Here is a 15,000-nt window from a genome sequence, read left to right on the forward strand (position 1 = left end):
CCTCGAACAGGAGAATTGATGACTGTCCCTTTAGCATTTCAGGTCTGCAGAAAAATGAATTTAATAACCAACAAATTCTAAACATTATTTACCATTTTAAATTCTGGACCAAATATTCCACACTAGTCGCAAAATATAATCTCACCCACTACATATGAGCTTCATGTGTGTGGCTTTGCAAAACTGGCACATACTGTACACTATATGAACAAATGTTTGTGGGCACCTGACCATAAGATTGTTATGTGCTTTTTTTTAACGTCCCATTCCACATTTAGTCCACATTTGCAGTTTTAATAACCTCCAAGCTTTTGGGAAGATGTTCCACTAGATTTTGGAGCATGCTTGTGGAGTTTTTTAGTGATTTGGGATGTTAATAAAGTCTGGTACTGAGGTAGGTGAGGGCACCACAAACCAAACTATTTACAAAATCTATTTCAAAGTTTCTATCAAGAGCACAGACAGAACCGAAGAAAGCAGCATTCGCACCGAGTCCATCAGCAGACACAAAACATTATAACAAAAGAGTTACAGATGAAAAACCTCAACATTTATTTTTTGCCTCCTAAACCCCACGCCCTTCCCTAAGATCTGAATTCTATGACGCAACAGGAAGTGATGTCGAAAATAAAGTTCATCTTGTTCTTCAAACTTTATAAGTATGCAAAACAATATTACTGATAATGTAAAAAAGATTTAAAACAAATTTATACAATTTCATTAGTTTCATAATAAATCATTTTAGATCTTTTAACCAGTGAACATTTGAGTTTGTATTTCTGTTAATAAGCAAACAAATAAATGAATAATATTTTCATTACCTTGCTGTCTCCTTTCTCGAACATCATCTTCAGGCTATTGAGAGCAAGGCTTGGTTTCTCCGAGTTGGACATCTCCACATCCTTCTGCTGCTCTTCCTCCACATTCTCCTCCACCTTCTCCTTCACCTTCTTTTCCACCTTCTCTTCCACCTTTTCTTCCACCTTCTCCTTCACCCTCTTTTCATGTTTCTCCTCCACTTTCTTTTCCACCTTTTCCTCCACCTTTTCTTCCATCTTCTTTTCCACCTTCTGCTCCAACTTCTTCTCCACCGTCTCTTCCTCCTTCTTCTCCACCTTCTTCTCCAACTTATTTGGCTCCATTACCACCTCCTTCTTAATCTCATGCTTCGTCTCCGGCTTTACTTCCTTCTTTATCTCCTGCTTTACCTCCATCACTTCCTCCACCCCACCTTTCCTTTCTTCCTGAACCTTTGCAGATCGGTAGCCGATGGAGTGAGTTGGAGCTCGAGGTTCTGCCGGAGGGACCGGTGCATTTACAGACGGTGCATTTTGTCGCTTCTCCTCCCAGCGCTTTTTCAACGAACTCAAGTTCCCTGAGCGCAGCGAAGAGGGCATGCTCTCCACCATCTGAGAATATAAAACAGGAAAATAAATTCATAAATGAAATAAACAAATGTGAAATTAAGAAAAATTATAATTTGATTTTTAAAATTTAGCTGCAAAAAAAAAAAGAAAGAAAACTTTTGAAAAGCTAAAATAAATTGCACTGAAATTGTAGTTATACAATTGTACACGATTGCCTGACAAACACAAAAGCCTGAGTTGGATGTAAAAATGTTGTATGATTTCATGCCTTAGCTTTCAGAATGCTAAATGAGTTTAAACCCCCTCCCTATAAATCTGTTAATAAACAAACACAAAAAACAATAAAATAATTCCCAATTTTCAGCAAAATATCACCTTTGTAAGAACAATTCACACCCAAAAAAAGTTCTTACACACACAGCTTACGGACATCCGGATAACTTCCTTTGTTTGAGTGTAATTCAGCCAGTTCTCCTCATCCACACACTGACCGCACAAATCATTTCCACCCCAGAAACAGGAAGTGACAACAAGCAGAACTACACAAAAAACTTTCCAACTCTGTCATCATCTTACAGAAAATTCAGGCAAAATGCATTTGTAGGTAATGAATGTAAAGACCTGGATGGATGAATTGTTTCCTCTCCTCTCGTTATTTCTCATTCTATGTGGTGATAAAAATCTTCCCAGATGTGAAGCAGACAGGAAAAGCTCAATGTGTAAAACGAAACCCCCCACGGAAGCAGTCACATACGAATGAGGGAGGAAAAGATGGGACAAAGGAAATGGATGAAGAGAAAAAGAGCTGAAAAAAAAAGAAAAAGTTAGAGATAGGGATACAGAATGAGAGAGAAAGACTGGATAGGGTAATAAAGAAAACAAGTAAGGTGAAGAGGAGAAAGAGAGAATGAGGGAGAGGGAGGATGGAACTAGTGAGGGAAGTTTAGAGGGAGCTCAAAAGCAGGAAATGAAATGTTTGTGGAGTAATTTAACCCTTTCCTCTCTGAAGTCCTTCATATAAACTTCATCACTGTTTCACATGGAATAATAAATACAAATATCAACAAATGTTTATTAAGTAGGTTAAAAAATTATTGAAGGATACTAGTGTTTTTCATTCAGAATAAAAAAAATTTATTTAATGTGTGGTGTCATATAAGAATAATGTTTTTAATTGCTCAAGCACCTTAGAGTAACGTTTTTTATTGCTTTAGTACTTCCAAATGACATTTAAAATGGCTTTAATACCTCAGAGTAACGCTTAAAATCGCTTTACAAACTCAGAGTAACAATTAAAATCACTTTAGTACCTCAGCGTAACTATTAAAATCGCTTTAGTACCTTAGAGTTACTATTAAAATCGCTTTAGTACCTCAGAGTAACTATTAAAATCGCTTTAGTACCTTAGAGTAACTATTAAAATCGCATTACTACCTTAGAGTAACTATTAAAATCGCATTACTACCTCAGAGTAACTATTAAAATCGCTTTAGTACCTCAGAGTAACTATTAAAATCGCTTTAGTACCTCAGAGTAACTATTAAAATCGCATTACTACCTTAGAGTAACTATTAAAATCGCTTTAGTAGCTCAGAAAAACTATTAAAATCGCTTTAGTACCTCAGAGTTACTATTAAAATCGCTTTAGTACCTCATAGTTACTATTAAAATCGCTTTAGTACCTCAGAACAACATTTAAAATCAATTTAGTACCTCAGAATAAATTAGTATCTCATAAAGCAATGTGTTTATTTACATTTACATTTGCGGCATTTAGCAGACGTTCATGTACAGTGTGAAAAGTTAGAGTTGTAGGCTGATTTTTTTTTTTTTAAGTAAACTTGGAAAGTGTCAGTATAAGTTTCAATAAGTTTAGGTGTTTATGCACACACACACACACACACACACACACACACACACACACACACACACACACACACACACACACACACACACACACACACACACAAAATCAGGTTTGTGTAAAATGCTTAACCCTGAAGTGCAACTTTATAGACAAAGAACAAGTAAGAAGAAACAGAAACAGAAGAAATAAAAGAGGAAACTGAAATCTGTGACTGTTATTAACATCTGTACAGAAAGTTCATCTGAGGTTGGAAATGAGGTGACAGGCTGCTGAAGAGGAAGTGTAGTATGAAGAACATTTTGTTCACATGCTGATTAAACCCCAACGCTGAACATGAACTCGATCCACAATCCTGAAGCCCACAATCCACCACAGAGTGATGCAATCCTGCTTTCTGAACCCACTGTGATTTCAGCCGCCTAAATTGCTCTGATATATGACACATAGCATGAACAAAGTGTGTGTGTGTGTGTATTATTATTATAATAACTATTATAATTATTATTATTATTAATATTATTATACAGTAATAACCACAGCTCACCGTTTTTTTCTTGTCTGCATTTGCTTCCTCTGCAGCTTTCTGATATCTGAAAGAATAAAACAAGCAAACAATTTAATAAATTGTTGTAGACATATCGTATATATATATATTTATTTATTTTTTTTATTTATTTATTTTGTCTTTTGTCACACACACACACACACACACACACACACACACACACACACACACACACACACACACACACACACATTTTAATATGTACTTATTAAATTGAATCATTAAAAATATAAAACTATGTAAGTATTTTATATATACAGTACAGACCAAAAGTTTGGACACACCTTCTCATTCAAAGAGTTTTTTTTATTTTCATGACTATGAAAATTGTAGATTCACACTGAAGGCATCAAAACTATAAATTAACACATGTGGAATTAAATACATAACAAAAAAGTGTGAAACAACTGAAAATATGTCATATTGTAGGTTTTTCAAAGTAGCCACCTTTTGCTTAGATTACTGCTTTGCACACTCTTGGCATTCTCTTGATGCCTACTTTGAAGAATGTGTTAATTCATAGTTTTGATGCCTTCAGTGTGACTCTACAATTTTCATAGTCATGAAAATAAAAAATACTCTTTGAATGAGCAGGTGTGTCCAAACTTTTGGTCTGTACTGTATATATAATATATATAAACTTTTGGTCTGCACTGTATATATATATTTTTATTAATTTGCTGATTATAAACATTCGCAAATTAAACATAAGTTAGGAAAATGACATTAATGTACAAATTTAACAAAGGCATTTTAACATTATCAATCAATATAAAAATCAACCAATCAATCGATTTATTAAAAAAATTACGCTTTTGCGTTCATCACAGAACAGATCTGATTTCCGGTGTAAATATTTGAGATTATAAAGATGGAAATGTTTCAGCACTTGAATTCTCAGTGTGGAATCTGACCGCCTAGTGGACATGTGGAGTTACTGCACTCATAGAACCTGATGCAGTTCCACACTCTGTTCACCAGGCGGCAGAGGAGAGCACAAGAATAAGCACATTTTCAGCCTCACACTATTTGCAAAACACTAAACACACTTCTCTAATTTAGACACATAAATCTAATATAAAGTCACTTCTTTGCCATTTCAAGGCTCTGCTTTCTAAAATACCACCTTTATGAAACAATTGATCAAACACTTAAGTGCTTAATTGAAAATCAATAATCAGGTGTAAGCAGTATAAAAGCAGCAGGTGAGGGCGTGATACGAAGAGGAAGAGAAAGAGGATGAGGAAGAGGTAGACCTGGAGCAGGATGTGGACAAAAAAGACAGGGATCAAATTTATCAGATGCATCGTTTTCCACTAAAAACTAAAACTAAAAACTGTAAAACCTCACAAGCTTTTTTGTTACTATTCACTCTCCTTCACTCTCCTCCACTCTCCTTCACTCCCCTTCACTCTCCTTCACTCTCCTCCACTCTCCTTCACTCTCCTCCACTCTCCTTCACTCTCCTCCACTCTCCTCCACTCTCCTTCACTCTCCTTCACTCTCCTTCACTCTCCTCCACTCTCCTTCACTCTCCTTCACTCTCCTCCACTCTCCTTCACTCTCCTCCACTCTCCTCCACTCTCCTTCACTCTCCTTCACTCTCCTCCACTCTCCTTCACTCTCCTCCACTCTCCTTCACTCTCCTTCACTCTCCTTCACTCTCCTCCACTCTCCTCCACTCTCCTTCACTCTCCTCCACTCTCCTTCACTCTCCTTCACTCTCCTTCACTCTCCTTCACTCTCCTCCACTCTCCTTCACTCTCCTTCACTCTCCTCCACTCTCCTCCACTCTCCTTCACTCTCCTCCACTCTCCTTCACTCTCCTTCACTCTCCTCCACTCTCCTTCACTCTCCTCCACTCTCCTTCACTCTCCTTCACTCTCCTCCACTCTCCTTCACTCTCCTCCACTCTCCTCCACTCTCCTCCACTCTCCTTCACTCTCCTTCACTCTCCTCCACTCTCCTCCACTCTCCTCCACTCTCCTTTACTCTCCTCCACTCTCCTTCACTCTCCTCCACTCTCCTTCACTCTCCTTCACTCTCCTTCACTCTCCTCCACTCTCCTTCACTCTCCTCCACTCTCCTTCACTCTCCTCCAATCTCCTTCACTCTCCTTCACTCTCCTTCACTCTCCTCCACTCTCCTCCACTCTCCTTCACTCTCCTTCACTCTCCTTCACTCTCCTTCACTCTCCTCCACTCTCCTTCACTCTCCTTCACTCTCCTTCAGATTCTTATCATTATATTCAAAATGATTTATTAATCCACAGATCTTCTCTGTAATGATAAATATGTGTGTCTTCATCCTGATCAGCGGAGATTCCCCCAACACTGAAGATAAAACTCACACTCTATTTTATTCAGTTAAAATATTTTCTCAAAATGAATCAAAAACACAAAAATAATAAACGTAATATTATAAATATATAAATAAAATATTTAAAATGTACTTCATTAAAACATTTAAAATACATTTATTTAAGGGTTTGTGTTCTGTATATGTTTGTGTGTGTGTGTGTGTGTGTGTGTGTGTGTGTGTGTGTGTGTGTGTGTGTGTGTGTGTGTGTGTGTGTGTGTGTGTGTTAGGGGTGGATTCAGTGTTATGAGGAAGAGAAACCGGTTTGTTCTGTTTGAAATTAACTTTAGAAGTTGGGTGACACGTTTTCATACACTCTTCTACTTTAGAGAAATCTATCTATCTATCTATCTATCTATCTATCTATCTATCTATCTATCTATCTATCTATCTATCTATCTATCTATCTATCTATCTATCTATCTATCTATCTATCTATCTCTTTCTCTTTCTCACACACCCACACACACACACACACACCCACACACACACACACCCACACACACACACACAGACACACACACACACACACACACACACACACACACACACACACACACACACACACACACACACACACATCTCATATAATTTCTTCATATGTGTGTTGGTACTAATTGCATGATAAATTCGTAAATAAACAAAACAATAAATTAAATTAAAGTTATTTTAAGTTAAAATAAGTAAAGAAAACAAAGTAATAAAGTTTAATAGGTACACAAGTCATTTAATAAATTTTATACCAAAGATTAACTTTGTAATTAATTTTTTATTCTTATTAGTAATATTATTATAACATATTGAATAAGATTTTTTTTTTACCTTTTTGAGATACATTATATTATATTGTATTTTATTATGTAATTTTACACAAAATTAAAATTCAGGCATAAACCATGTGACACTTTCAGAATGTTAAACCACCAGGGGGCAGCACAAAGCGGTAATTTAAAAGGAAACCCCGTGTATGAAAACCCCTGCACTTTAACAGGAACATTACATTTGTACAACAATGTATTTGTGTATTTATATCAGTAGCAGGTGGTGAAGGTCAGTAAATCCTTTTCCGTCTAAACACTATCAGAAGCTCTGATCTACATTTACAACCTAAATTCTAATAAATTATTCCAATCAGATTTCAGATTCTTCTCACAGAGCAGCTAGCTGGCCCAGAATAGCGTCAGCATTGTTCCGTCCTCTGATTGGTTGTTCAGAGGGAAACTGTTACCGCCGAGTTCAACTTTATGTTTTTGTCATGTTATTAAACAATATTAATATTAATTATTGATTCTGAACTGTTCCAGATGTTGTAGGTGCACAGTTGTGGTTGTAGTGTTGAGGTTTGGAGTGTAACTGGGTTTGTTGTTTTAGTTAAATGGTTTTCACCTCCGGATGTGAAACGTCTCTCTGTAATGCACGTGTTGTTATATTGTGTTTTTGTATTGTATTGATGTTTTTTATAATTGTGACGTGATAGTGGTGGTATTTAAAGGTGGATTAAGTCGGGTACGTCCACACTGAAGGTCCAGGTACCAAATGCACGGCCCGTCACTGAGGACACTTTTGATATGTTTCCACATGGACGGATTTAATTGCCGGATCTGTGCATGATGGCAGATTTTGGTGAATAATTTAAGAATTGGCGTATCAGTAAAACAAATTATTAATCATACAAAAGTGTTTTCTAGAGTTTATTTATTTTTTCATATCTGAGTAAAGAAAGGATGTTGTAAATAAATGTGTTTTGATTTGAAGGTCTTAATTTAGGGTTTTTATATTTATTTATTTATTTATATCATTTTTTTAAATGGTCAAACAGAAATGCGTGATGTATTAACCTCGCGTCAATAAAATTTGTGTCGTTATAATGAATTTGCATTCATTTTGACAGCCCTGATATATATATATATATTTACTTACATTAATATTTATATTTATGGAAAGAATGTTGTCAAGAAATAAAAGCTACTGTAGGTAAAAGTTGTAAAAATTATTAGACGTTAAAAGAAAGATATAAAGAATAAAATGCAGCAGTGATTTTACTCACTTGGAAAAGCGCTCAGCGATGGCGTTGTGTTTCCCGCGGGTGCTGACTAGCGACAGCTCTCGGGCTGTGATGCGTAACGACTGCGACGACCACTGCTTCCGACTGAAGGGTGAAGACTCCATGGCCACGCCCCCTGACACACAACAGACACACAAACATAAATCCATATTAATATGCAGCATGTTTTGGTTTCTGGAAATTTCTGTGCCTTTGCAGCGTTTCATAAATATGGACATTAAAATGCAAAATCTTCATCAAGACTAAATTAGATTATTAGATGATTAAAATAATCTCCATCTGACACAAATTCTCACACAATCAATCTCACGTTATCCATCATATCGTACACAAGCAAAGCCGTGAACATCAGGTTTGTCATTAGTCTGTTTATATTGTGTACAGTTAAAGTGTAGGTAACTAGTGGCCTCGCTATGCTAATAATATTAACTGGATAACAAGCTAGCGAACATCATATTGTATTGTAGATGACTAGCTGTGTTGTATACATTAATAACAAAGGTCTCTAATTAACATTAGCATTTAACAGAAGTCTTAATTGCTAATCATCTTGTAAAATATTCTAATTTATATGCAGGGTTTATATCCAGCTAGGCTAACTATCATTCAGTGCAAAATTGTAGCCAGGATTGCAAGCTAATATAGCTAATATTAGCCTAACAATTATATTTTGTGTGTGTGTGTGTGTGTGTGTGTGTGTGTGTGTGTGTGTGTGTGTGTGTATATATATATATATATATATATATATATATATATATATATATATATATATATATATATATATATATATATAGTGTAAGTGGCTAGAGTTAGCTTGGCTAGTTCTCAAATGTATCTAGAAAGCTATCTAGCATTACATTGTGTAAAGCAGAAATTAACATAATGCATAATCACTTGTAATATCTTCGTTTTTATGTTAGTTTTTGCTAAGTTACAGTAATATGTAGCCTGTTTATCCTTCTTGTAAAAGCAGCATGTGCACATCACAATATTAATTCTGCTGTGAACAAACTGCTAGTGAGTTGACTAATGAGCTGACTCGTGACGCGTGATGAAACCTTGGTGAGGATGGAGATGAAAAGCTCTGAGCTGGTCGTGCATGAAGCCATGCAAACAAACACTTTCACCCAGAGTTAAATGAGATGAGAGCCGGAGAGCAACAGCAGGTGGACGAGGAGACTGAGCTGAGAGGATCCGCTTACACTGAACCCCACACTTCATCTCCACGCTCGGAGAACAAGCTCAAGAGCACCATCCAGTCCTCACAAAACACCCCTGAGTCACAGTTAACACAGTGAAAAATTCTGGATTTTGATTGGTCAGGTGGAGCCGCTTCACAGAATCCACTGTTTCTTTATTAATTAAATATAATTTCCATAGCAACAGCTGGCTCACAGGGGTCTGTCCGGTGCACGCTCCATTTGCACCAACGTGAGATTGATCACTGATATGGTGAACTTTTCTTTTTGCAGTTATTAGATGTTGGTTTAAAGTTAAAGGAAGGAGTCTCCATGACAGCAAATTGGAGAGTCAGAAAAAAAGAGGAAAGAAGGAAGGAAACGTGTAAAAGACAAAGGTGTGAATGCAGCTCTATCACTCATCTCGTTAAGAGGAGAGTAAAAACTAATGCATTTAATAAAACAGGTTAATTTCTTGAAGTAGTTAAAATAAATGTTTTTAATCAGTCATTAATATCCTTCTATTAATAGATCAGTGCTGAGAGTCACATTCGAGTCTTTACACAGAAACTGAGGTGATTAAGTGAAGAATCTTGTGATAAAAATGATCACAGGAACATTAGAGTTATAATAAATCACTACTTTGGAAACTTAATTACATTTGAAGTTTAACTTTTACTACTGGATTAATATTTTACTAAGTGAATCTCTACTTTAACTCAAATATATGCTTCATTTCTTCCATCACTGGTGTTTGTGTATATATGTGTGTGTGTGTGTGTGTGTGTGTGTGTGTGTGTGTGTGTGTGTCTATATATATATATATATACTGTGTGTGGATGTGTGTAAATATGTGTAACTGTGTATATGCGTGCATAGGTGTTTGTAGGTGTGCGTAGATGTGTGTAAGTGTGTGCAGATGTGTGCAAATGTGTATAAGTGTGCCTAGGTGTGTGTAATTGTGCATAGATGTGTAAAAGTATGTGTAGATGTGTATGTGTTAAGATGTGTGTAAATGTGTGTAGATGTTTATAAGTGTGTGTGTAGATGTGTGTAGATATGTGTAGGTATGTATAAGTGTGTGTAGATATGTATAAGTAGACGTGTGTAAATGTGTGTCGATGTGTATAAGTGTGTGTAGATATGTGTAAGTGTGTGGAGATGTGTGTAAATGTGTATAGATGTGTGTGAATATGTGTAGGTATGTATAAGTGTGTGGAGATGTGTGTAAATGTGTGTAGATATGAATAAGTGCGTGTAGATGTGCGTAAATGTGTATAAGTGTGTGAAAATATGTATAAGTAGATGTGTGTTAATGTGTGTAGATGTCTGTAGATGTGTGTAGATGTGTATAAGTGTGTGGAGTTGTGTGTAAATGTGTGCTGGCAATGGAAGGAAGCTGAGACGTAGTGCGGAGCGACAGATGGACAACAGTCAGTAATTAAACACCGTAAAGTCACCTTAAAGGACCTTAAACAACCAACCACAGGGCAACACACACACACACACACACACACACACACACACACACACACACACACACACACACACACACTCACACACACACACACACACACACAGTTACAAACTTTTATATATATGTATATATACTCACATCTCCACACACACACACACACACACACACACACACACACAGTTACAAACTTTTATATATATGTATATATACTCACATCTCCACACACACACACACACACACACACACACACACACACACACACACACACACACACACAGTTACAAACTTTTATATATATATATACTCACATCTCCACACACACACACACACACACACACACACACACACACACACACACACACACACAGTTACAAACTTTTATATATATATATATATATACTCACATCTCCACACACACACACACACACACACACACACACACACACACACACACACACACACACACACAGTTACAAACTTTTATATATATATATACTCACATCTCCACACACACACACACAGTTACAAACTTTATATATATATATATATATATATATATATATATATATATATATATATATATATATATATACTCACATCTCCACACACACAAAAGCACACACGTGTTTTTTATATGCTGTTTTTTTCATTAGTGTGTTTGTGTATTGCAGTGTGTTACCTTACTGTGTTGCGTGTGTTTTTATATCATGTTGTTTTACCGCAGTGTGTTATGGTGTTTGTATGTAATGTGTTACCGCAGTGTGTTACGGGTGTTTTTTTATGTAATGTTTTACCGCAGTGTGTTACGGGTGTTTGTACGTAATGTTGTGTTAACGCAGTGTGTTACCGGTGTTTGTATGTAATGTGTTACCGCAGTGTGTTATGGTGTTTGTATGTAATGTTGTTTTACCGCAGTGTGTTATGGGTGTTTGTATGTAATGTGTTACCGCAGTGTGTTACGGGTGTTTGTATGTAATGTTGTTTTACCGCAGTGTATTACGGGTGTTTGTATGTAATGTGTTACCGCAGTGTGTTACGGGTGTTTGTATCTAATGTTGTTTTACCGCAGTGTGTTACGGGTGTTTGTATGTAAAGTGATACGGCAGTGTGTTACGGGTGTTTGTATGTAATGTGTTACCGCAGTGTGTTACGGGTGTTTGTATGTAATGTTGTTTTACCGCAGTGTATTACGGGTGTTTGTATGTAATGTGTTACCGCAGTGTGTTACGGGTGTTTGTATCTAATGTTGTTTTACCGCAGTGTGTTACGGGTGTTTGTATGTAAAGTGATACGGCAGTGTGTTACGGGTGTTTGTATGTAATGTGTTACAGCAGTGTGTTAGGGTGTTTGTATGTAATGTGATATGGCAGTGTGTTACGGGTGTTTGTATGTAACGTGTTACCGCAGTGTGTTACGGGTGTTTGTATGTAATGTTGTGTTACCACAGTGTGTCTTATTCAGTTCAAGATGATAATATCCCCATAATAAACACATCTTCCCTGAATGTTTCACAACAAAGACAATAATTGTGGGTTTGTTTTCCTCGCAGTCTTTTATTTCTGAGTTAATTTAAGAGTATCACAAAAGTGTGTGTCTAAAATCACAGCGTTGCAGGAAATGACACGCTGAGTGGATTAACGCTGCTGTCTCATCTCAAACCATCACACACTTCATAAGGGTCCGTTTAAACAGCTGTTATTTCTGTCAGCAACACAAACCTGGAAACACAACGGTACACAACATTGTAATACCACACCTCACTTACAACACAAGCAAACCGAAAATTATAACCTGCAGAATTATATGTTGAGTCTCAATTCATAAATTCTTATTAAACAAATATTTCATTAAACAAATTTTGTTCTTCTTTTGTTCAGCTGCTCACATCAGGGGTCGCTACCAAAGATCATCCGTCTTCATACCCCCCTGTCCTCTACATCTGCCTCTTTTAAACCAACTACTGCATCTTCTTCTCTCACCACATCCACATCCAAACCCACAAATATTTCATTCAAACATTACACACTAAAGATTTCTTATGGCATTTATTTAGCTACAACTCAAAAGCTACATGTATGTAAATAAAGCAGAGCTGGAAATAATTTCAATGTTTTTCTTTGCTAGCTAAATTAGCAAATGTTTGTGGTTTGAGTTCCGACAAATGCTAATTGGATTGACAGATGGATGCTATAGTCAACTTAAATGTCACATCATGTTCAGAGACAAAGAAACTTTCTGAAAGGGATAAATGACTCTGTTTCCTACCCTACAGAACTTTTTACTATATTAATTTATTGCCAACGTCTACAGTTGTTAGACTTGATCTACCAGCATGAAATGCTAAATTGAAACTCTACATTTCAGCAAGCTACACAAATTTTGATCCAACCCCACTTCTAATTATAGCATTAACTTTTTTACTTTTATTTTGCTTGAAATTGAGACAAAACCTTCAAGAATATAACATTTCTTCTAAGATATAATGACAACTCACGTCTAACCCCACCCCTAATTATAGCTTTTGCATTTTGTACTTTGTATATTAGCGCCAATATAAGCGCCTACTCTCCCCAGAACTGTAGTCCGTTCTACTAGATCACTAAGGAGAACATTCTTGGACTAACCCCTTTGGATTATTCACGTTCGCAAGAACTTTACCTTTCCAGATGTATTATCGGATTATATGGACTTTCACAGTACTGTTGGATTCTATGCCACAGTGTATGGTGTTTCTGGGTGCCTGAATAAAACTTCGACTTTTGTTACTTCGGGTTTTGGCCTCGTCTCTACGAACCCTGACGCTCCTCCTGACACAACATGTACTCTAACCCTGCCCCAATACTAACCTCAGTCGTCTTCACTTAAGAACCCTTTTCACTGTGCGCTAATTTTAGAATAATTATAACATCCTTGAGTAACATATTCACCAAAGATTTGCGTACGTTACTCAAAAGTGCGCAGAAACACCAATAAAGAACCAGTCTTGTGTTGTAATTTGTTGCTGAGCAACAGAAAAATATACTGAGTAATATGTTTGCTCAGGATGTTGGCTGTCTCAGGCGTTTGGCGGAATCTGATCATGTGACGTTACTGTGAGGTTTTATATCATTGCGAGGACACACCCAGCTGGACGCATGACTTACAGGACTCTGACCTGGGAGTGTGTGTGTTAGAGTGTGTTATATAAGCGTCTAATACAGCTAATGGTGGACATGCAGCGACATGTCTCGGTTGTGTTTGATCACGATCCTGACCTTGAAGTGGCATCAGGTCTAGCGCCACACTCTGATGGTATTATGTAGCCACAAATATGACACAACTATTAATAGCGTAATTGGTTAATTGGTTGATTTATTGTTTGGTATATTTAGGGGTTAATTGATCACTTGATTAATAATTAAAACATCACTTTAAAAGTCGTACAAGACATCACAGGATCCTTTACATGAAGGTCATTGATTATCGAGATTGAGAAAGTGGATTAAATTAATTAGAAAATACCAACAAATTAACTTAAAGTTTATTTGCAAGCGAATTAGCTGAATGCTAGGTCAGATTATCCTTCACACTATGAACATGCTTTCTTTAAAAAATACATTAAAACTGTGAAAAAGTTGTCTCTGAAAATTGGATTTGTCTCTGAAAAACCTGGCAACCTAAAAGCAGGCGATTTTAATAATCAGGTGCATTAAGTAGGTGCATAACCCGACTCTGAATGCTAGAAACTTTCCTACATATAGTAAATACATCATCTCTGACTGAACTGTTTGCCGAATGATTAATTATGTTGATTATTGATAACAGAATGTAATTAAAGAAACAATCTGTAGCTCAATTAGAGAATAAAATCCTTATTTAAAAGCAAAAGGTGTCCCTTTTTTTACCGTGAGACACGTTTATGTTCATTTGTAATGTTTGAAAGGAAGAGTGCACTTTTTTGGCTTTGACGAGGTGAAAATAGTTTCCAGTCTGCTGTATTTCTTTCTCTGATATTTCACTGTCCAATAAAAGCTGAAAGGGGTGATGGTGAATTCTTCACAAAATGATTGCCCTTTTCATCTCTAAACATTTTGAACACTTACTATTTCTATTATAAATCTAAAATCATTTATGACATAAAAAA

General features: G+C 36.4%; 1 protein-coding gene across 4 annotated transcripts in view; it reads right to left on the minus strand.

The window, feature by feature from the left end:
• The window catches only part of lima1b (LIM domain and actin binding 1b), a 29,097-nt gene that overhangs the window by 9,573 nt on the left and 4,524 nt on the right, over positions 1 to 15,000 (minus strand). The window contains exons 2-5 of one of the 4 annotated variants that reach the window (XM_083535452.1): positions 8,205 to 8,337; positions 3,779 to 3,824; positions 1,032 to 1,409; positions 822 to 959 (exon numbers count right to left, since the gene is read on the minus strand). In XM_083535452.1, the coding sequence (XP_083391578.1) occupies positions 822 to 959; positions 1,032 to 1,409; positions 3,779 to 3,824; positions 8,205 to 8,326 (684 nt within the window). In that variant the 5' untranslated portion in view covers positions 8,327 to 8,337. Of the gene's footprint in view, positions 1 to 821; positions 1,410 to 1,742; positions 1,839 to 1,988; positions 2,324 to 3,778; positions 3,825 to 8,204; positions 8,338 to 15,000 lie in introns of those variants that run through there. The other 3 variants (XM_083535451.1, XM_083535453.1, XM_083535454.1) reach the window with 3 other exon arrangements.

Source organism: Silurus aristotelis (assembly GCF_946808225.1).
Source record: "Silurus aristotelis genome assembly, chromosome: 29".
NCBI classification, from domain to species: Eukaryota; Metazoa; Chordata; class Actinopteri; order Siluriformes; family Siluridae; genus Silurus; species Silurus aristotelis.